The sequence below is a fragment of the Diceros bicornis genome, chromosome 31 (assembly GCF_020826845.1).
Source record: "Diceros bicornis minor isolate mBicDic1 chromosome 31, mDicBic1.mat.cur, whole genome shotgun sequence".
NCBI lineage: Eukaryota > Metazoa > Chordata > Mammalia > Perissodactyla > Rhinocerotidae > Diceros > Diceros bicornis.
The window spans coordinates 10684359-10708990 of record NC_080770.1 but is presented as its reverse complement, the minus strand read 5'-3'; the positions used below and the strand labels follow the sequence as shown (position 1 = coordinate 10708990).

Sequence of the window (24632 nt, the reverse complement as noted above, 5' to 3'; positions counted from 1 at the left end):
AGAGATTCAAGGGCCAGGAAAGGGCACAAGAAGTGGGCTGTCTTTGATATGGCGTCGGGAATGAATAAGGAGTTTCAATTCAGTGGGACTGAGGTAAGGACGGTGGGAAAGGGAAGCAAAGGCCTCAAGCAGAAACTGTGGGCCTCAAGCAGAAATTTTGAAAACAGGTAAACATGGGCTGGTCCCGGATATTGAGCAGACGCCTATGCCAACAGAATGCGGAATATGTTTGAGAAGAAGTTATGTGTAAATTATATCCCAATAAAACTCTTCTAAGAAGGAATCAGAAAAATACCAAAAAAGCATGGATCAAATACAGTGCTTTATTTTCAAACTTAGGACTTTGACCTCACATCAGAATGTGATGATCTCTAGATCTTTTAGAAAACGTAAAGTAGAAGCAGAGTCTTCAGGAGTCTATAATGGTCCTAGTAGTCCTTCAAGGTTTATCAAATCACCTTTCTCAATTTTATAAAATTAATCACTGGCAGCTGACATGTAGATAGCACCTGCCCTGTGCCCAGCCCTGTTCTGAGAACTTACATGTTGTAACACATTCAGGCCTCATATCAATCCTAGGATCATTCCCACTGTACAAAGAGACAGAGCTGTGAAATCTCCACACCAGGCTTGGCTGAAGGCAAGGAAGGCGCCTGGTCTAGGAATGGTCTGGATGACTTGGACAATGGACAGCTCACTGACAACCAAGATGTCCCCAAGACCAGAGCATTTCCTAAAGTTTCTGTCCTGGGTAATACCTCTCCACCCATGGTCTAGACTTTGGCATGATCTTAAGGAATAAGAGGTTCACCTCCAAAGAACATGCCTGAGGTAAATGTCCCAACAGCCCTGGAAGTGAGGGGCAGTTTTACAGAATGAGTGAAAAAGTAGAAATGTGACATCTCTTACCCCAGTAATGTGGGGCTGATATCAGTAATCTACAATTTAAAAAAAATTTAGATCATCTCAATTTCAAAATAACTCTTTTGTAGGCTTTTGTGCCAATGCATGTGCCACTGAGACAAAATGGCTCTCACTGAATGTTATTACTTTTATTAAGTGTGCAAGGCCTCAAATCACCAAAATATTAGTGTAAGCATATCTCAGGGCTTCTATGACCCCAAGGACAGGCCAAATATAATTCCTTCTTACCGCATGCTTTATCTCTCCCCGAAGACACTAGCTCATTCCAGGTAAAATCTGAATAATTTACCTTTGCACCATGGTTTATCATACTAGGTGATCAATAAGTGTCCCACAAACATTAAAACTGAAGGCCATTTCACTCCTTAATTTCGGAACTTAATTTGGGGACCTGAGTCAAAGTTTCTTTTGGGAAGAGAAAAATCAGGGCAGCAACACAAGCATTCTGATTTTTTGGTTTCTTCTATTTCTCCCTGTAAATGCTGGCCCCCAAAGTAGTCTTTTCTGAGCCACATTATTGTTTCTTGAGTCACCTGAGATGATCATCATCAGTTATATGGAGAGAACAGGGAGGTAAAGAAAACACATCTCTTTATCGTGGGCAATGTGTGTGTGACGTGGGTGGGAATTTTTTTGCTGAGTAAGAAACCTTGAAGGGTCCAGAGTCCCAGCAGGTGACATGGCAGACCCATAACAACTGGGGCTCCAGGCAGAGTCCCCATTAATCCTGATGAAAGAAACATTATCCCATTTCATTATTAAAATCTTTCACTTGTCTTTGGAATGAAAATCACCAGCAAATGTCAACTGCATGAAAGTACACACGTGAGAACATAAACTTCTCTGTTTCTAGCATCTTGCCAAATCAGTTCTATTCTTGGCAAGTTATGCCCCAGTGAAGGACAGAAACAAAGATGTCCCAAATAATCCGGACAGCAAATAATACATTCACGGGTAATTAACTATTGACTCGTCTCTCTAGCTCTCTGATACATTTCTTTTTTTTTTTTTAACATAAGCCAACTTTGTTTCTGCTGTTTCTATAACCTTCATATCATCCCTACTTAGACTGATGTGGCTTTTCTATCAGTGAGGCTGTCCTGTCCCTCTCTTGGCACCAAAAGGAACACTTTCCTTACCTTGCCAAGTACCATCTGCTCTCAGGCCCCTGTACATGCTGTTCCCTCTGCCTAGAACACTCTTCCCCACATTTTCCCCTGGACATCAGCGTCCACTCATCCAAGATTAAAAGTCCTTCCTCGTATAGCTTTGCCTGGACCTCCATGCAGGATGCTGCCCCTGGGGGTTGTGTTGCTGTTCTTTGCACAGTCACTGTCCAATATCACTCACTCAATTGTAGGGTTCTTTGTTGCCTCCCTGGTAAGAGGTGAGCTCCACAGAGCGAAATCCTCTTCTAACGTGTTCCTACAGCTCAGTCTGTGGCACAGAGCACAGGGCCCAGTCATAGAAGAAGCTCATGGTTGTTGTTAAACAATGGACAGATGGATGGATGGATGGACGGATGGATGGATGATTGGATAGGTGGATGGATGGGTGGATGGATGGATGGGTGGATGGATGGATGGATGCATGGACGGATGGTTGGACAGATGGATGGACAGACCAACGGATGGATGGATGGATGGGTGAGCAGATGAATAAAACCTCCCATTTTTTCATGATTACCCTGTTTACAGCCCTGTGATAGGCTCTTTACATAGAGTGTCTGTCATCCTTACAACACCAGGCATGGTATCATTTATGCCCATTTTAGAAAGGAGGAAGAGGAAGCTTAGAATGACCAGCACTTTAACTTGCCCAAGGACACTTCATGATTAGGTGTTGCATCCAAGATTCAAACCCACACCTGCATGAGCCCAGATCTCCTCACCATTCCACCATTCAGCCCTACCTCCCCCAAGCAATCAGTTATTCTACTTCTTCATGTCATCCTTTCAATGGTAGAAAGATTCTAAACAGCTCACAAAAACTAAAAGAAAATTAATTCATAGATTTATAATACAATGAATTTATGAAATTGAGTTAACTAAATGAGATATTATTTGTAAAAACAACCTTCAGAGAGGTGCCATTAATATTTCCCGAACTTCAAGCACCTGAGTGAAAGTGTTTGTGGGTGAGAGAAGTCTGCCTCCTGGAGGAGGTCTGTGGTATTGCATTGAATCTAGGTGTTTGGTAAATCAGCAGGAACAGACTCACAGGATGTTTTTTGTAACTTGAAGGAGAAGAGAAAGAAAAGGAAGAAGAAGAGAAAGAGGGGATAATGACTGCCACAGTAATAAAAAGCACAAGGATGACAACACAGGCTCACGATGGTGTAATTTGCTTTATTATTTAGAAAGTACCTTTGCATTAATTTCATCTAAAGTTATGTATCATTATTGCATTTCCAAAATTGTTTGGGGTCCAAAAAGCTCTGCCTCCTTGGTTTCAGCACACAGGCTGGCTGGGTTCTGGCTGATTCTCGCTGTCATTTCCTGGTCCAGTGCCACGTAAATCATGTGACTCATTCCCTCATTTATGGGAGGAATTAAGGCAGTGACCAGGAGAATAAAAGGAGGAGTTCTTGGCACTCCCCTCCACAGTGAGTCTCTTCATCCCTGCCACATCAGAGACCAGCCAACAATGGCTGCCTCCATCATGAAGCTGGTGACAGTCCTCATGCTGGTGGCCCTCCCCCTCTACTGCTATGCAGGTGAGCAATGACAGGGAGGGCAGGCCTTGGGCTAAAGGTTGTTGTCAGGGCCCCTATGGAAGAATTCCTGGTCCCCAAACCCCGGTACAGGACAGCCCCAGTATAAAGTGTCTGGGTGTAATAGCCCAAAGGATTATCATTAATTCCAGAAAATTAAGGTAGTTTACTCATGGGCTGTGCCTCTGCCATGGAGCTGCATGTAGCATCTCATGCCATTCAGGGCAGATCACCATCATCACAGGTACCATGAAAACCAGGAGGGGTTTGGGGATTGAATATTAGAATTACGCATTTCTGTGGGACAAGGGAAACATATGCTTGATGGCCCCCTGTCATTTGCATCAAGCTGGGTTTCCTAAAAGAGGTACTCATGGAGTTTCCTTAAATGTGGAAGGAAATAGGAAACCTTCCAGGAGAAAAGGCTCAGGCTACAGGTGTGACCCAGTGTCCTGCATCAAGTGGGGGGTCCACTCTTCACACATCTGCGGAGTTGATTTGAGCCTACTGGGGTACCCCTTGCTCCCAGTCTCTTCATGATCAATGCTGACTGGGGAGAACTCACACTTTCTGGAGGTTTCCTTCTAGCAATGAAGATCCAGAGGGAGGAAAATGCCCTGGCAGCCAGAATCTGAGCTTCAATAATAGTGTGCTTTGTTGAGTTAACCAACCTGTTTTAATATCTCACCTCATTTGTTCCTGAAGTAGGTGCAGATGTGTTAAAGGTGATAAGTTCGAGGTCAACTAAATAGAAAATTGAAGAACCAACAGTAAAACCCGGCTCTTGAATCCAATTCCAGAACACATTCCCCTATGAAACTCAAATGGCCAAAACAGATCACTTCATGAGCAAGAATTCTATTTGTGTGCTATTTTTTTGCAGAAAATAATTAGTGTCAACAGAGCTAATAGACAATATTCTAGACCAAATACATCTACAATACTGGGAAATCCTACTTGATGCTCTGAATGATAATAGTGAAGCATCACATGACTCTGAACAAAAAAAGATCAGATAATATTTAATATGTTGCACTAAGTCAGAGCATCTCATTTCTTGAGGGTCGTCCTTAATCATGGTTACATAATGTTGGGCTCTGGGTTGTGGAAGCAGGAAGGTGGGGGAAGGGAGATGTTTTAGGGCTTAAAGGAAATCCCAGATCCTGAATTTACTCTCCTAGGGATGAGAACTCAAGATCATTCACCATAATCTGTCTGAATGCATGTCTCTACTGGATGTAAGAAGATGACAAACATCATAGTGATGCTCCAAAAGGGGTTCATACTTCCATAATTGAGACCACTTTTGCATGCTTTCCTCCCAGGTTCCGGCTGCCAACTTCTCGAGGATGTGGTTGAAAAGACAATTAATCCTGAACTGTCCACGACTGAATATCTAGCAGCTCTTCAAGAGTTCATATCAGATGAGGCCACTGCAAAGGCTGGAGAGGAATTCAAGCAATGTTTTCTCAACCAGTCAAATGAAACTCTGACCAATTTCAGAGAGATGATGGTAATTTCAGTTTTTTCTTATGTGCTTTTAAACCACTGGACAGGGACAAGCAGACTCTAAGTTTGTCCCTAATTATGACAGATCAACGGTGAACATGCCTTATTTTATCTTAGAGAATTTAACTGTGGTGAGTCTGATGACTTTGAGACCAAGAAAGCCATCAAGGCCCCAGTGCTGATTTGCCTCTTCACTTTGTGGAATCTTTAGTGAATGATCGAAAAGGACAAAAGAAGGAAAGGATCGCTCGTGAAAACTCTTACCTAACTCTCAGCTCCCCAGTTCACACACACACTCACACACACGTATTTTATATCAAAGTAGAAAACATCTGATTGTCATGAAGCCCCTCACTTGCAGGAGCAATCAGCAAAAAAGATCCCCTTCTTCATAGTTAGTGCTACTTCCAGCACTAACTTTCTTGGATGTCAGATGTGTGTGGACAAACCCACGAAAACAAAGGGAAGAAATGTTTGTTTTTCAGAATTTTACTCTGTAAGAAAGAATTGAAAATCTAAGTGATGTCTCTTGTGTTTGTTTTCCAGCACATAATTTACAACAGTCCTTGGTGTGCTCTGTATTAACTTTCCACAAGACACTTGGCTCAGAGGACTACAGGGAACGGTCAGAAACCAACCATCGATTGCTATAAACCACAATTTTTCTTTCTTTTTTGTCTTTTGATCCACAAACTGCAAGACAATTGTTGAAACCTCATTTACATTTTATTTCAATAAAGTATCTGCAATCCTAAAGTTCTTTTTTTGTTACCTGATTAAAATGGAGGCTTTAGAGAGCCTCATATATCACACCTGTGTGTGCGCGCACGTGCACACACACACACACACACACACACACACACACAGTTATTCATTAAGAACTCATGTGTGAGGGACTGAAGAATCTGAAAAGCCCTTGCTCCTTCCCATCTGTAGCCCGACCTTGATCCTCTCTCTGGAAAAGTGACTTTCCTCCCTCATCACCCCGTCTCCCCCAGGACTGTCTCTGATGTCCTCAGGCGCTGAGGTTCTGCTGCTTGGGTCCTGCTCAGGTTCCTGATCCACTGCAGGCTTCATCTCCACTCTGAGCCCTGCGTGCCTTGGCGAGGCTCCTCTCCTGGCTCTCTCTGTCCATGACTCAAGGGTGCAGGGCTGGGAACAGAGCCAGCCAGGGAGGGGACTCGTGCAAAGCAGGGGTGAATCCTGTCTTGATTTTAAAATGTGATATATGACATTAATTTTTATTTTTAAAAATATTTTATTAAAATGTTATGTACCCTAATTACTGAGATTTTTGGTGCCCCCTTAAACTGTGTGATGCCCCGTAGTCCTGTCCCTACAAATGGCAATGTGGTCCATTTGCTCATTCCCGCAGTGACCCACAAAGCAATGAAGGTTGAGGGAAATATGTGTGTTCTGTAGGGATAAAGCAAAGCAAGCAAGATGTTATTGAACCTGAGCTCTCCTTACTTTATCAATGCCCACAATCCTGTCACCAGTGATAAGTTTGTGCCACCCCTTCTGCTCACATCTCAACAGGACCCTCTTCCTTCCAGGGCTGTCCTCTCACCCAGGAAGACTCCTGACCGTTTCTCAGGACAATTCAGCTCCCACCAGGGCTGGCTCTTCCACCAGGCATAACACATTAGGCACACAATACCTTCAGTGTTCCACAAAAGTGTTATAATTTCTTTAAAAATATTAACCAAAAGTGACTATAATAATAATAAATATATACCAATGAACCAGTGTGAGGTATATTCATCTTTATACCAATGCAGTTGTAAGATATAATATTTAATATGTTTTTATGAAGAAGTGGCCAAAATTACCCAAGACTCCCAAAAGTCACAATGAGGCCCTCCCCTCCCCTTCTCCAAAATGCCTCAGGATCCATGACGCCATTAGACCCAGGTAAAAGGACCGTTTCCCGGGACCCACACTTTAGAATTCCCACATATTATACACACACACACACACACACACACACACACACACTATTATTTACCAAGAACTCATGGGCTATGCTCAGTTCTTGGTGCTTTTGGTTCATCCCCACTGTGGAGGGAGGAGTTTCAGGCTCTCTGCTTCTCAGAAATGAAAACCTCAGTCCACCCTCTCTCTCTTGGACCCTGAGAGGAGAGGAAAAGGAAGAGATTTGGATTCAGGAACTGGAGATGGACAATAGGATATACAGAAGTTCACATCTGCTCAGAGATGGGCCCTGGCCCATGTGAGGAAGGATGTGGATATTTTCCCAGTGAGGAGTGGATGTTTTGAGGGAGCAGCAGAAGGCCCTGTAGTGGGGAGTCAGAAGGAGAAATAGGACTGCAGTCACTGAAATGCCCATTCTCTAGTAGACTGGTCACCAGCTTGGCAGGGAGGAAAGGCCTCAGGATGCTGAGCAATGGCAGCTCCAAGGAGATACCTTCCCAGGAGTGCAGAATTGGGTGTAAATCTCTACATCTGGCAGGCCCAGGAAGGCCCCTCCCCCTTCTCAGTCTTAGCACTTTGACCTCTTTGGCCTCTGTCTGCCTCAGGACATCACTGAGCTGCCCCAGGGGAGTGAGGGCACCTGTTTACATGGTCGTGTGTTTCCTGGGTGCACCACTCATCTGATGATATAGGTGGAGAGTGTCAGTCAGAGGGAGTTTCTGCCTGCATTACTCTTCAGAGTTGAAGTGAATGATGGTGGAATGTTTTGACAGAGCAACTGCCAGACTGTCAAGCAGACTGGAGTGCTGAAAGAAATATTGGAGATGGATGGAAAGAGAAGCAGCAGCTCCAGAACTCCCACACCAAGTGGCAGGCAGCTGAGGGCCCAAGAACAGGAGGTTGGCTCCCAAGGAAGAGCCCATAGCCAAATGTGTCAGATCCATGCAGTTGAAAAGGGACCCTAACACCACGTAGGGCAATGTAGGTGAATGGTCCTGAATCTGCCCAAGGAATGAACACTCCAGAAAAAGCGTTCAAAGTAGCTTAAGGTTGATGAGAAGGTATGAAAAGGGTCTTTGAGGCATGGGGTGCCCATTCCAGCACCTGCCTGAAGACCATTGGGGAACTCATCACTGTCCATTGGAGTGTTGGCTCAGTGGGAAGCACAGATGAGACACCAACTGGTCTAGAGGAAACTTCACAGATGACTTTTGACTTTCTCGGGGGAAAGCCCAACTTGGACAAGACCTAGAAGGAGAAAAAGTGAACATTCACCACAATGCTCAGTGTCTTGGCTGATGGACATTACCTCTGCACATTGTTTAGAGGAACACATGTCACATTGGGAATTCCCCAGTGGGATGAAAATTCCCTGTCACGGGCATGGATGAATCTGAGGATCTTAATCAAGACTGGATGAAGTGCTGTCGAGTCAGAGATCTGGAGCAGTGCCTCAGCTCAAGGGACACTGGTGGTAAATGGATCCTGCACCCAGCACTGATTGTGTGAGGAGATCCATGGAGAGCACGAACACTGACAAGGGTATCACTCCAGGGACTGACCCTTAGCTTCAGGTGTTGGTTGGTGGTCTATAGACCACTGAATGGGAGCGTGCAGGCCCAGGACTCTGACCAGCTGGAGTCATACAACCAACCTCAACAACACCAAAACAATTGAAATCATACAAAGTATGTTCTCTGGCTGTAGTGGAATCAAACTAAAAATCAGTAACAGAAAAAACTCTAATCACTTGGTAAAAAACACCACACTCCTAAAAAATCAATGAATCATCAAATACTTTTAAAAATCATTTTTAAGTGTCTGTCTCCAGCACTGGGGTGTAGGTCTGTGCTGGCGGGTAATGGTGATCTTGTCCACCCAGGGTCCTCATTACCTAACACATAACGTCAGCATTCAGAGAATAGGGAATGGAGAGTGGATGCTGGGTACCCGAGGGTTAAATGCCCCATGGAAAACACACTGCTAACAAATTCTGGTGGAAAGAAACAAGAATCAGAGAGACTATGAGGAGGCTAGAATCATTAGTGTAGTGTCCATACTTTATGGCAAGATGAGGATGGGGCAAAAGACCCTATGGAAATATTCCTCCTAGTAGTCCTTCCCGTACAGTCCCAGGTACACTCTCTAGTAAGAGGAAGGACTGCCTGGAGTTGAAGAGAGGATGGGTACATGAGGCCAGGCAGAAATTCTTCCTGTTCTTTTCCTCCAGTCGTTAAAGCATCTCTTGATATCAGTTTTGAGAATTTTCTCACGGACTCTCCAAGAGTCCAAAAGAGTAATCTTATCTCCTGTAGAATGTAATTGCCTCTCTCTAAACCTTGCCAAACAATCATCATGTGATTTGACATTCCATCTTGGGTCTAAATTTCATTGCTTCCCAGAAACAGTTTCAGATTCATTACCTGCCTCGTCTACCTTTGGGAAAAAAAGATCATCAATAAAATCATTTTATTCTACAGATTTTTTTTCTTGAAATTAAATATTAACAAGATTTTATTTCTACAGAAATCCATGAAGCCACTGTACTAGTGAGGGAATCACACAGAGGTGACTCCGTTCAGCCCAGGTCCACGTCTAAAGGATTTTGTGTTACTACCTTCATGTTTACATACACAAGAAATAAAAAAGTCTGCACCAGCCACTGAGCCCAAGGTCTCTCTTGGACCATTGTTTTGCTGTTCTTCCTTTCCCAACACCTTCTGGAAAGAGAATCAAACAGTCAACAAAAACTCTTTCCGAGAACAGTATCAGGGCTAGAACTAGGGATTTATTACAGAGTGCCCTGTATCACTGTGGGGGAGAAGGAATAAAACTAGGATCAGCCTAAGTCTTCCATCATCCCAACACACTCATCTCTGATAAACTGCTCATCTCAGGCATGCTGATAGCATCTCCAGACCCAGATCTGCAGCCCTCGCAGTGGCTGAGTGTGTTGAGGTATCCTTTGCATTTCAGCAACGCCTGGACCAGCCTAGCAGCTGGACTCAAGATATAACATTGGTATTTTCCTCCTTCCCTCAATGTCCCAGTCCTCCCTGCCCCATTCTCACCCCACCGCTGCCTCGCTCTCTCCTCTATCTGGCCAGTTCTGTTAAGGTTCAGGCTGGTTCTATGTGACTGCCCACCCCACCCCTATGCCTTCCATATGGGGCTAGTGAGCCTGTTTGTTCCATTCCCTCATTGAAGCCACCTCTGGGGCAAGCCCTGTCTAATCCACAGAGTCTTCTGTCTCTAGTTCACCCTCCTCCTGTGTTTGTGTAAATTAAAAAGACAATCCCAGTGACCCTGGACCAAGCCCAGTGAACAGCCAATGAGAGATGAAGCAGAAAGAGTGTTGAGCAGACAGAAGGAACCAATGTTTAGCATTTCAAACTCATTAGGTTCCTATCATACACTGCTGGTGGGAGTGCAAACTGGTGCAGCCACTATGGAAAACAGTATGGAGATTCCTCAAAAAATTAAGAATAGACCTACCATATGATCCAGCTATTCCACTGCTGGGTATTTATCCAAAGAACATGAAAACACAAATGCGTAAAGATACATGCACCCCTGTGTTCACTGCAGCGTTATTCACAATAGCCAAGACTTGAAAGCAACCTAACTGCCCATCAAGGGACGAATGGATAAAGAAGACGTGGTATATATACACAATGGAATACTACTCAGCCATAAGAAATGATGAAATCCAGCTATTTGTGACAACATGGATGGACCTTGAGGGTATTATGTTAAATGAAATAAGTCAGAGGGAGAAAGTCAAATACCGTATGATCTCACTCATAAGTAGAAGATACAAAGAACAAAAAACAAACACACAGAGACAGAGATTGGATTGGTGGTTACCAGAGGGGAAGCGGGGAGGGAGAAGGGCAAAATGGATGATTAGGCACATGTGTGTGGTGATGGATTGTAATTAGTCTTTGGGTGGTGAACATGATGTAATGTATGCAGAAACAGAAGTATAACGATGTACACCTGAAATTTATATAATGTTATAAACCAATGTTACCGCAATAAAAAAAAAATCTTTAGGTTCCTAAATCCAGTGTTTTGCTGAATGGCACAGCTTCTGTGAACCACTTGGTTGCTCACTCCTTTTCCTCCCCAAAATTAAAATGAATGAGACTTCGTTAGGAAGGAGATAATCATTCAGCGGTACTTTTAATACTAAGGAAAATGAGCAGAAAACTCCCATGGCAGTTTCTATAAAGTAAATTGGGGCTTTGTTATTTCTCAGCAATGCTTCCCACCCCATCCTCTTCTTTCACGAATGTCCGCCAACATCCGTAGAGAATATCCCGTTAACTTCCCCTGGGTACACGCATTGTTCCTTCTGTTCCAGTTAGTAGAATTCCAAATGATGGGCTCACACAGCAGCCACATGACTTTTAAATTCCACTTCCAACCAGTCAGACCTTGGAATCACTAAGAAACTCAGGAAATAAACAGGAATAGGAAAAACTCACCATCAGCCCCAGGGTGCTACTTGTTCTAAGACTCACAGGATGAACACCTGGCTCAGACCCTGTACCTTCCATGACTTTGTCCAAGTTAAGGGTCCAACCATCTAAGATAACGGGGAAGAGACTGCAGTGGAACCAATGGGTGTCACGTGGGCCCAGCATCTGCAATGTTGTTTAAGGGGACAAACTTGCATCACGTAGTAAATAAGTCCTAGACATATAATGCACAGTATGGTGACTATAGACAACAATATTGTCTTATAAACATCAAACTTGCTAAGAGACTATGACTTAAGTATTCCAACCCTAAAAAGAAATGATAATTATGTAACGTGATAGAGGTGCTAATTATCACTACAATGGCAATCATATTACAATATACAAATGTATCAAAATGACATGTTGTACACCTTAAACTTATACCGTGTTATATGTCAAATATATTTCAATAAAAAAAGTAAGTTTCCAAGATAAATAAATAAATAATATTGTTCTCCCTTTGATTTCTTTTTTCAACCATTTAAAAATATAAAACCCATTCTTAGCTTTCAGGCTGTAATAAAATAGATGTAGGGTCATATTTGGTGATAGGCCATAGTTTGTTGAACCCTGATCTAACTCACAAAAAGCCCCCAGCCCAGATGGATTTACTAACTAATTTTCACAAACCTTCAAGGATCAGACAATTCCTATGCCATTTTAACTGTTTCAGAGCATAGGTCAAAATAATGATAACTAACATTTATTGAGCATTTACTATGAGTCAAGAAATGTGTTAAGTTTATTATACCCATTACTTAAATAGCTCTTAAGATAATTAATTATCATGATCTCCATGTTCCAGATGAGTAAACTGAGGCTCAGAGAGGGTAATTTGCCAAAAGTCGCAAAGCTAGTAAATGAAAGAAGGGGGATTTAATCCTAGATCTTCTCCCTCTAGAATCCACATTGTTGCTTTGAGGGTGTTAAGTAATCACATCTCTTCCCTCCCAGTTCTGAATCAAGTGAAAAACATACACAGGAGTAAAATGGCTATCAAAACATCAGCTCCATAAAGCTTAATTCTAGGCCACAATGAACTTTCCCAGGCAGAGGTGAACAGCTAACACCCACTGGCCTCCATCCCCAGGGCTGCCCCGGGGAGCTTTAAGACGTGAAGGAAGCAGGAGCAGACCAGTAAATGCAAGAACGTGGGAAATGAGCATGATGACGCCCTTACCTACACTCTAGAGTGTTATAAAAATTAATTGACAATTAATACCCCAGGATAACCTCCTGAAGAAGGAAGGAGCAGAGAGGAGAAAAGACAACCTGCAGGTAGGCTCGCTCCTCAGAGAGCCAAGGAGGGGCATAGCTTCACACGCCCAATAATCCATTGCCCAATTTCACAGTCGGGTAAGCCAATCCTCCTTCAGAGAAGGGGAGGACCCCTTTTCTACGGATAGGTGAAGGGTGGGTTATAAGCAGCCCCGCTCTAAGCAGTGTAGGTACCATCATGATCGCAACTATGTTTACAATTGCCAAGAGTTGCAAACAATCTAAATAACCACCTACAGCTATACATGCACTGACATAGAACGGCGTCCAAGATGTATTACTGAATGAGAAGAGGGAGTTACAAAACTCCACGCAGGGCGTGATCTTATTTGTATCAAAGAAGAGTGACCACAGACGGAGAGGGCTCCCGTAAGTGGCCAATATTAATGATCGGAAGTCCTCCGCCAGCCGAACCTTAGGGGACAGTGCCTCCTTGTGGCCAGAGCGCTGTAACTGCATCCCGTGCCTCTGGACTGCCCCGGGTGGACTGAGGCTGCCATGGAGGATACGTGATGGATTTCATCAGCCCCTGGTAAGGACAGTAAGAGAGGATGCAGCTAGCTCTGAAAGAAGTCTCTTCAGTCTAGTCTATAAATTCATAGGCAAAGGTCTATTTTATTTACCCTATCAGAAAAGAGCTGAGAGTCAAACTCTGCTATCATGTGTTCCTCATCCTCATCAGCCACAGCACAAACGGTATTTAGAACCGGCTTAGCAAAAAGCCCGTGCAAAGGGGCCAGGTGGGTTCCAGACACAACCTCTGCCCCAAGAGAATCAGTCTAGAATGAGAAAATGATAAGTAGGGAGACAGAGAGATAGAGAGAGAGAGAGATAAAAAGATATAGATATATACAAATTCAAAGCATAGGTTTAGTAATAAATTAATAGAACAAATAGGATTTTATTTATTTATTATTTACATCTTAGTTCTTTCCAAAAAAAATTTAAGTGAGTTACAACATTAGAGTACAGGGAGATACTAAATTGTTTAGGACAGAGAGAGCACAAGACCTGGAGACGGAAGGATGGAATTCAAGTCCTGGCTCTCTCGCTTCAAACTTGTGTGTGACTTGTTATAACCTGCTTGCCTAGAATTTGGTGCCCATCTCCATCTAGCTGAACCCAAGTGATCATGAGATGTGTTATGATGAAACACACAACAACTGAGACGTGCTAAAATAATCATATTCAAAGCAGTGGGTGTGGTAGACAGAATAATGGCCTCCCCAAATATGTCCATGTCCTAATCCCTGTGAATATGTTACCTCACATGGCAAAAGGGAATTTGCAGGAGAGATTGAGAATTTGGAGAAGGGGAGATTATCCTGGATTATCCAGGAGGGGCCAATTTAATCACAAGGGACTTTATAAGAAGGAGGCAGGAGGGTAAAAGTCAGAGAAGGCAATGTGATAACAGAAGCAGAGGCCGGAGGGAGAGATTTAAAGATGCGAGGCTAATGGTTTTGAAAATGGAGGAAGAGGCCATGAAACAAAGAATAAGAGTGGCCTCTAGAAACTAGAAAAGGCAAGGAAATGGATTCTTGTCTAGAGCCTCCAGAAGGAACACAACCCTGCAGCCCAGTTTGGATTTCTGACCTCCAGAATTATAAGATAATAAATTTTTGTCATCTTAAGCCACTAAATTTGTGGTAATTTGTTACAGCAGCCAAAGGAAACTAATATAGTGGAAGAGTGACGGATCCGGTGGGGGGTACAAGCGGAAGGCTTCACAGAGGGGGTTCATTTAAACTGAGTCTTAAAGTAGGGAGAGAAGTTAAGCCAGGAGTGAAGGGAATTCCCAAGAGTGGTGACATATGTTCAATTACATGTGGGTAGGACGAGAAGGTTAGGGGTTCTCCTTTCCACCGGGGGGTCAGCTCCAGTTTGCCTGGATCAATCCCAGTGGATGACTATTGTCTGACTATAAGTTTTCAGAATGCTTCCTTCACCCTCAAGTGTACGGGTTTGGGCAACAAATTATATGGCACCCTCCCTCTCACACCTTTGTTCATGCTGAGTCTCCCACCTGAAACGCCCTTGTCTGTTTACTTCTCCTCTCCCAACTCAAATCCTTGATTTCCTTCACACCAAATTCAAGATCTGTCTACTCCAAGTTGTCTGTGCCAAATCATCAATCACAAGTTCCTTTCCCTTCTCTGAAATCCTCTAATGCTCAAATAATTTATGCCACAAAATCTCACCTTTGACTGGGTTGCTTTTTTTTTAACCAATATTTTTCATACATTGGGTAATGGATATCTGTCATTTGCAGCCAGCCAACATCTTTTCAACACTCTTGCTACATTTTGGTAATATTTTTATGTGAATCCTGCCTTCCCACAGTAGAAATCCCAAATTTTGCATTCCTATACTTCCTTGCAGCTAAGGTGGGGGCAAGTGACCTGGGTTCCACCAATCAGAGGCATCCTCCTGGCTCCTGGATTCAGAATTGAGCAGGGTGAAGAAGTGGCACAGGGAACTGATCCTCCAGCAAGCACAGTAGCAAAGATGCCTGGTGGTCAGGAGAGGCAGGGCTGGAGAGACAGGCGTCCAGTCCCAAGGGAAGGTGCCCAGTGAAGGTGGCGAAGGCATTTTCTCTAGAGTCTAGAGTAAGCCCCATCGCATGGTTGGGTATTATTCTCATCTGTGTGGATTTAGAGCACCCCAGAAATTCTTAATGTTCTTTAATAAATCCTTTTTCACCTTTGTATTGGAAAAAAGTGCTAGTCTTCCTCCTGTCTTTCTCTCCTGTATGTCTCCTTTACTCTCATACTACTACACGTTCACAACACTTCTGACACCAGATGTATGGGGTTCCCACGCGCGCACACACACACACACCAAGCAATTCTCCATGACACCAGCTGGGTGTCTTACATTTTAATTCAATTCTCACACTATCTACCTGGAGATGATGTCAGATCCCACAGGGGAGGGCTCAGTCCCACAAGACTGCCCTCTTCCCACTTCAGATGCCAATCACAAGTAGTAGGTCCCCAGGTTACCCACAACTTCTGTCTTACTTAGCTACAAATCGCAGGTTCCCACAACCCCCTCCTCAAGTTCAATTAATTTGCTAGGGTGGGTCACAGAACTCAGGGAAACACTTACTTATGTTTCCCAGTTTATTAAAGGATGTGATAAAGGATACAGATGAACAAGCAGATGAAGAGATACATCGGGCGAAGCCTGGGAGTGTCCTGAGCACAGGAGCTTCTGTCCCTGTGGAGTTGGAGTGTGTCACCCTCCCGGTACATGGATGTGCTCACCTACCTGGAAGCCCTCTGAACCCCATACTCTTGGGATTTTATGGAGGCTTCCTCATGCAGGCATGATCAGTTATTAACTCTATTTCCAGCCCCTCTCCCCTTCCTAGAGGCTGAGGGGTGGGGCTGAAAATCTCAAGCTTCTAATCAAGGCTTGGTCTTTCTGGTGACCAGGCCCCATGCAGGACTCATCCAGGACCCCACTCAGAGTCACCTCATTAGAACAAAAGATGCTCCTAGTGTTCTTATCACTTAGGAAATTACAAGGATTTTAGGAGCTCTGTGTCAGGAACCGGGGGCAAATAGATATTTTATATATATATATATAGTTTCATAATCTTCATTTAGCCAGGTGGGTATTGTTGTATGCAACCAGAAGCTTTAACTAATACAATCAGTCTTGTCACTAAAGCTAGTTGATAACTTCCATACAGTCAGTTTGGATCTTTGAGAGCTTTTATATTCCTCTAAGCACCTTCCCAGAACAGACCATACAGACCATGCTGAGTGGAATTGGGAGACACACATTCAGGGGAGAGAGTGGTGTTGTGGAGCCTACAGTGTTCTGGGCTTCCTACCAGGCACAAGGACAAACAGTGAACAAAACAGCCCAGATGGCAGATGCCCACCGGACCCCAGCTGAATTCCAATGGGTCAATAAAGCTTTTGGCTGGTTGCTTATCTGCTTTTTCCACTTTTCCCAAAACAGGCGCCAAGCAGGGTGCCTTATTGTGCATAGAAACACAATTTAGTGGCCTGTCATCTTGGGAATGTACCCAGCATGCCTTGCAGAGTTGCCTGATTCCAGTAAGCATTGTGTAGTTTATTTGGTTTCTTAAAGGGCCTTACATTTTAAAAGCTTATTTACTTGCTGTTTTCTTTCTGAATTTGGCAATTTGCACACTATGTGTATATTATGCACAGAGCACATTCCAATGGGAGTGATTATTGTAATCCTGTCCAGGGCAGTAACACAGCTATACACTCCATATAAAGCCTGTGGCTCCCCAAAACTATTTTAGAAACAATTCTTATATATTTTATGTGAATTATTGGTAGACGGAAAGTCATAATTCATCAATTCTCCTGCAACATAACTTATTTCCTGCCCCACAACCACTTTGCAACATGTATCACAACTTTTGACCTAAAAAATCTACTTCCATGGATTTTTCTTAGAGAATTAATCAAAAATGCAAATAAGGATTTATGTATAAAGATGTTCACGGAAGCATTATTTCTAATAGTACAACATGGAAAACATATAACAGCATGGAAATGCTCACAAATAATACTACTTGAGTGAAAAAGTAAGGAACACAGATCCTAACAGAAAGAGAAAGGAAGAAATATAACAAAAAATTTAGCTGTGAGAATCTCTGAGTGGCAGAATTAGAGCTATTTTTATTTTGTTCTTTATACTTCGCCATGCTTTGTCTAGGACAAATATACCCCTTGAGCTGAAAATGTATTTTTATGTCTAATTTAGAATTCCTAGGATTGATTAATCTAGAGAAGGATCTTTCCTTGTGCAGTAAAGTAAGTATGTTTTCTAATTCAGATGTAGAGCTTTGAATTATAATTGCTGTACATTGGTATCTGCAGCACTTCCAAACCTCAGCCCAACCCCTCAGTCCAATGCTGGAGCCCCCATCTGAAGCTGGCCTGTTGTTTATTCAATAAACATTTTGAGCAGTTACAGTGTGCCAGTCTCCGTGCCAAGCCCAGGGCATAGAGCAGTGAACACAACCTCCCAGATGGTGCCCTCACGGGGCTATTACTACCTCTACAGCCACAGCCCCAAATAGGCACCAAGGTGACTCTGCCTGGAAAATGAGTTCCTGGCACCTCTACCTGAAATCCAGTGTTTTTCTCCCACAGCAACAAGTCATGTTCACTGACCAACTCACACATATCCAGATCATTCTCTTTTCATTCCTCCCAAGACCTGTTGCCCCAGCTGCTGGGAATTTGCTTTTTTGAGTTGCTGAACCATTTGTTCTTCATCCAACAAACATTTATGAAAAGCTTTGGAGAGCCAGCCACTGTTCTGGCCTTGTGTCGCAAATAACACTGTCAAGGCTCCTGCCTATAAGATGTTCATGGCTTAGTCTGTAGACAGAAGAGCCCACCAAGAACCACAATCAGTGCCAGGAATTTCCATGGAAAAGATGTGAGTGGTGCTATGGCAGGAAGCTTAGCTGGTAGACCCTTACGGGAATAGCTGCCTCTTCATTCAGAACTACCATTAGTACTGCAAACTCACTTCTGAGGGCTAATTTTAATCATTCCCAGCCCACTTCAGTTCCCCCTTAGCCTACACACACAGATGGACTGAATTAAGCAACTCGAACACTGGGCACTTCAGAAACAAAAGAAGCTCATTCATCTTTCATGGAACACTTGAATGAAAAAAAGGAAAACCAAAAATTTCCCAATCTCCCATTCCCTACTATGGATCCCGTGAAGAAAACTGCCATCAACCTCAGGTTGGATGAGTTTACAAAGGACAAGATGCCAATGGCTCCTCCTAGACAAGTGGTTCTCAAAGGGTGGTCCCCAGACCAGCAACAGCAGCTTCACCTGAGAACTCATTAGAAATGCAAATTCTTGGACCTCACCCACCCCAGAACCTACTGAATCAGAAATGCTAGAGGTGGGGCTCAGCAAGCTGCCTTTCACCTCCAGGTGATTCTGATGCTTGATAAAGTCTGAGACCCACTGTCCTGGACGATGGTTCAGTTGCACATTTCTCACCCTTCACATCACAGGGAGAGGCGCAGGGTCAGGGTTTGGGATTGGGGGCACCATCCCCCAGGATGGATGTAATGCTGACTGTGCAGCCCCAGGACATGACCAGTGCTCACATCTTTCATGAAGTTCTCCCCACCCCGTCTGTCAGAGCAGAAGCCATTGCTCATCTGTTCCTCTCTTTCAGGTTGATAAAGCAGAAGAGGATAAAGGGACCCATATCTCTCAGTGCCTTGTTTCCTTCTAAGACCTCTTAAGACTATTATCAACTCTGCTAGCTTATCTTCTTGGGCCAATTTAATAAATCATTGCATTTTCCTGACTGGGTGTTGCTGAACCATACAAAGTTATGCTTTGATTTCTGCCACATTTTGAGCCAAAACATACTCACTATCTGAACAGTTGACCCTCCATGTAAGGGGAGGAAAAGCAACCATAGAGTTAGACTGTCCTATCAGACTGAAACCTTAACTTCTTTTCTCAAAAAGTGAATTTAGGTGAATTACAGTTTTAGCAGGACGAACTGAAGCTTTCCTGGCCAAGGTTATGGTATAGCACACTTTAGGCTGAAGCAGGCTTCCTTTCCATGGCCTTGGCCTTAGGTTAATGTTGATTTAACTGGATCTCCTGGCTTGTACTGTCAAAGTGGGTCCTCAAAATGTTCCCCAGTGAGAGGAGAATGTAGGCTGGGATTCAAAGTGGCTGCAGATTAGCCACAACTTGAGTATGACATATAGATTTGACTACACGGAGAAGAGGTAAGAAGATGTTTCTAAAGTGCCTTTTGTGTAAAACAGTCCAGTGTTGAGAGAAACTTCATAGCTCTCTAGGGGAAATTTCATAAATAACAACTGCCAGATGTGGAACTATGTTAGCCAGAGTGGTCAGAAAGTAAATAAGATAATTTTGGTTGCTCATACCTTCTCGCCCCAATCTCTGTGGTCTCTGAGAAAAGACAGCACTTAGGGAAGAATTTAATTCTCTCTGGGCAAGGCCTGGTTCTTATTTCTTCTCCCAATTCAAAGCTTCAGGTCCCATGAGATTCCAACTGAAGTAAAGCATTGTACTGTGGCTGACTCATGTAAAGGGACCATGGAAACAGACTTGGGCATCATGAGAAGTTTCTGTAACATCTTCCAGCTCTGTGTTGATAAAGAGCCCACCTGGATCCCAAGGCTGCAGAAACAATTGAGAGCTAGGTGGTTGTATTAGTATCCTAGGGTCGTTGGAACAAATTACCACAAAGAGGGCAGGTTAAAACAACAGAAATTTATTCCCTCACAGTTCTGGAGGCTATAAGTCCAAAATCAAGATGTCAGTAGGGCCATGTTTTCTCTGAAGACTCTGCGGGAGGACCCTTCCTTGCCTCTCCCTATCTTCTGGTGGTTGCTGACTATCCTTCGGCTTGTTGGCTTGCACACACATCACTCCAATCTCTGCCTCCATCTTCATGTGGTTTTCTCCCTCTGGTTCTGTGTCCAAATTTCCTTCTTCATGTAATCACATTGTTAGACCACTTGGCATGGCCCAACCCCCCTCCCCCACCAGGGAAACAAAGACACTTTTATCAGGTAGGACATTCCAAGGGTTTAAAGATCATCTTCCAGGAGCAAAGGGAAAAGGCCAGATCTTTCTTTTCGTAAGGTTAATTCTTTACTACATAGCTTCATTCTGCAGACCGACTCTCTCTTAGAATTTAGTTTCTCTCTTAAAAGGACAGTTTCCTTGGACTTTTAGTCTACTCTTGGTAAAGAGATTATGAAAGATTTTTCTTTACCTTTGAGTACATCTACCTAATAGGCAAGGATTCTATGTTTTGTCAAAATAATTTCCTATGTTCAAAAAAACTGAGGCCTCTCTATTGAGAGAGCTAAGGGGTTTTTTTCAACTGTTTAACTCTCTGTGTTTGCCTTTAACATCTTCTGTTGTCACTTTGGTTAAGTGGATAACTAAGCATTGTTTCACAATGACCTATGATCCTATTTGACCAAATGTTTTAAACCCTTTTTATATTTTTGACAAACTTCTGAAAATTCAAATCCTAAATAAAGTCTGGTTTTTTTACCTGAAAGTAACTTTAAGAATTTCCAGCAGACCCCTGGGACTTCTTAAAGAATTTGTTCTCTCTTCCTATAAAGAGGGAGAGATTAAACTAGTTAGGCTTGTTTGGTATGTTAATTTGCATGCGAAGCATCATCAAATAAGTGATGCTGAGTCTCCTTTATGGATATCCTTGTATGCATATATATTAATATAAATGTCCTAAAAATTATATGAAATTCCTAAAAATCTGATATGTCCTGGTATAATGTTATAATTCTAGTCATTATCTTAAAACATGTGTCACAGAAATAACCAAATTTCCTTGTCAACTGCATTGTAATCAGATCTTTAACCATGCCAATTTAAGTCTTCTGTCATTTACAGACAGTTATTGTTCTACACTGATGCTTTTGAAATATGTTTCATCTTCAGAGAGATTCATGGTAAGGACTCTGACACTTACTCTAGAATACAGGTCTTTGATACACTTCCAGATCATAAAACCGAACTGGGTAGGAAATTACAGAACTATAATGGAAAAACTAATGACTTCATAAAACTACCAACAAAAGATCAAGAACAAATATTAATTACATGGGACTACATGAACTGAGGAGGATGCTCTAATGTTTTGCTTTTCCAGATGTAAAGAAATCTTTTCTTTCAAGCTATCAACAATTTGATAAGATATACCTTTGCGAACAAAGATGAAATATTTACTTTTTCTTTCTACCTGATTCCTCCAGAATTCAGAAACTCCCAGTGAGTATTCTTATTTTCATTTATTCAGGCCAAGTTTTTAATATAAACAAATTAGTTTTACAGTGATTATCTTTGAAAAAAATTGAGGGTAACAGTGGAGAGAAAAATTGTTTTTGCACCTTTGTAGATATTAGATTCCAGTCTTATGCTGGTATGACCAGCTACTGTAAATCTCTAATGTCTTATACTCAAGACTATCATCAACAGGTTAAAGAAGCTTTCTTGGATTGCAATTTAAAGGATCTTGTTGGTCACAGTCTAGAGGTTGGTGACTGGGTATTCCAGAAGCATCATCAGAGGAAGACAGCCCTCAAGCACCATTAGAAAGGACCTTACCAAGTGCTCCTAACCACTGACACTGCTGCAGAACTAGAAGGGATTTAACCTTGGAGATACATCTCACAGCTCAAGAAGGCTCCACCTGACACCTGGTCCTGTACAAATGCTAGAGACCTCCAAATCAAATTGACTAGGAAGAGAAGCAACCAACATCTGAGACAGACAGCTTTCCCCAGATGGCCTAACCAGGCCTATACACATTTTACTTGCTGTTGCTTCTTACCTTATTTTCTCCCTCTCTTTCTTAGAAAGACAATACTCTTATTTGCATCTCCCAATCTATTACAAAAGGGAGAAATCATTCTGACTGTTGGATTTGTCATCCGAAGCCTCATTCTGCACATGAATCTGGAGAATCCTTTAGTAAATTTAATTACCAATCTCTCTCATTCCTCCCCTAATTCCTTGTGCTAAGTGTCTAGAACTCCTTGCCTAACCAATCAAATCCTTGGTTTAGTTGATTTCATTATAATGACTCCATGATTTGTGCTCCCTTAGGGTATATTTTCACTTGTACTTGGCAGAAAGACCTATGGGGAACACACTGTTTAAATCCCTATCAAACTAGAGGTCATTATGCAATTGGATTATTGGTTACATCTATTTCATTATATGATCAATCAGAAACTCAGCATTGGGCATCATCTTTGAATCTACTTCACAGACTAAAATGTGAGACTTGTTTTATGTATAATCAAGGGTGTTTAATGCCTCGCAGTATCAACCCCAGCAAAGCTACCAGATTTGGAAAAACACTTTTTCCTTAGGTAGGCACTGCCATGAATGACTGTATGATCAGAAACTTGTCTGATACCCTGGCGGATGTTGCTAAATCTGTCGCTAAAGCAATAGCTGCTCCCTCCACCAAAAAAATCTTTGGATTCCCTTGCATAGGTTGTATTAGACAATAGAATTGCTCTTGATAACCTCCTAGCTGAACAAGGTGGGGTTGTTCTGTGATAAACACCTCTTGTTGTACTTGAGTAAACACCGCTGGTAAAGTAAAAACTGAACTAGACAAAATCTGAGCACAGGCCAAATGGTTAAATGCTGTGCCCACTGACCGCCTCCATAGTTCTTTGATCTCTTTAGCTGGTTACCCTCAGGAATTGCCTCCTGGTTCAGATTTATTCTTCAATTTGGACTTAGCATTTTGTTTATTATTATAAGAATTCTCGCTGTCGTAAAACTTTGTCTCTTCTGCATAGCTCAATGTTATAAAAATACCACTGGGTTAATGGTCACTCAGTGTTTTGAAATGATTGCTAAGGCTTATGAGACTTCACCTGAGAAATTTCAAGGAACTACAATGGTTGCCCTTAAAGGAACTTGACAGTAAGGCTTTTCTCTACTCTGGTACTCTTGTTGCTCAAATGTGGCCTAAGGCTCTTAAGGAAACCACTTTTCCTCCTACCTGTGACGACATAGCAGGAATGAGCCTTCCTGGTGATGAGGGACCAACAACGCTTTGATGGCTGATCAACAATGCTTTCAAATGGTTGATCAGTGATGCTTTCAAAGAAATATCTCAATCAAAAGGGAAAAATGTCAAAATTAACAGTAATGGAGCCCTTTTAAAATGGAGTTGGAGCTGCCTTTCCAGAGAAACTGCCTTGCTGTCTCAAAACTTGAACTGAGCCAAACCTTTGGACTGGCCCAAAATGACAATTGTGTTATAAGCAATTGTTTCAGAAGTCAGCAGGAGAACTGACATCCTGATCAGAAAGAGGACAGTGGACTTTCTGAAGATAAAATCAATAGTCAATCAATGTTTAGCCAAGACTAGCTCTCTGCCTCCAACTCCAATTAAAATACTTTACAATACAATCTCCCTTCATTGCCTTTAAAAGCCCTTGACTTTTACTCCCTAGTGGGACAATATTTGGGTTTCTACCTGAATCTGTGCTCCCCGAATTGCAATTCTTTGATCCCAAATAAACACTTTGCCTCTTAAACTGGTTCCTGTTTGTAGAGGTTGACACCACTTGACTGACAGCTTTTCCCCTGCCTGTCTTTGAGTCTCTGCCACAAGAGTAATGATGGCTGATTCCCTGGGTATAGTAAGCTCTGAATTAAAAGGGACTCTGGAGGAGTGGCTGGCTTTCTTCAGCACTGGAAATCAGGGCATCAGGCCAAGGCTTTACCTCTGGCTTTGGCCTCTAATGCCTGCCCACCCACCTATCAGAGTAGCCCAGGGGTGTGCAGTTCCTTGTGGTTAATGACAACTTCACCTCTTTCTTTTCCTGTTAGGAATGTAAAGTCAGAATGTGAGTGTTTGAGAGTAATTTTGCTACAGGGATGACTTTGAATCTGCTGTAATTTTTAGGAAAAGCTTTTCATCTTTGATAGTAGCAAATTCCTCTTGACACAGCTCTGAGAAAAGCTGCTCTGCCCTGTGCATGGATTTACTCTGGAGCGGCTTTCAAACTTCTCCACTAAGGAACTCCTAATGATGGAAGAGAGGGAGCTAGATACTCCTCTCCCCTGGGGGAGTGGAGGTGAGGTAATAATAAATATAATAATAATAGCACAACAATAGCAACCCTGTATTAAGCATCTACTATGTACCAACTTAATGCTAAGGGC

The 24632-nt window shown here is 42.7% G+C and overlaps 1 protein-coding gene across 1 annotated transcript; it reads left to right on the top strand.

The window, feature by feature from the left end:
- Positions 1-3585: 3585 nt before the first annotated feature.
- On the top strand, positions 3586-5731 carry LOC131395510 (mammaglobin-B-like). Its single transcript, XM_058527377.1, has 3 exons — positions 3586-3640; positions 4963-5150; positions 5693-5731. Exons 1-3 carry the CDS (start codon positions 3586-3588, stop codon positions 5729-5731), a joined length of 282 nt encoding a protein of 93 aa, XP_058383360.1.
- Positions 5732-24632: the final 18901 nt, after the last annotated feature.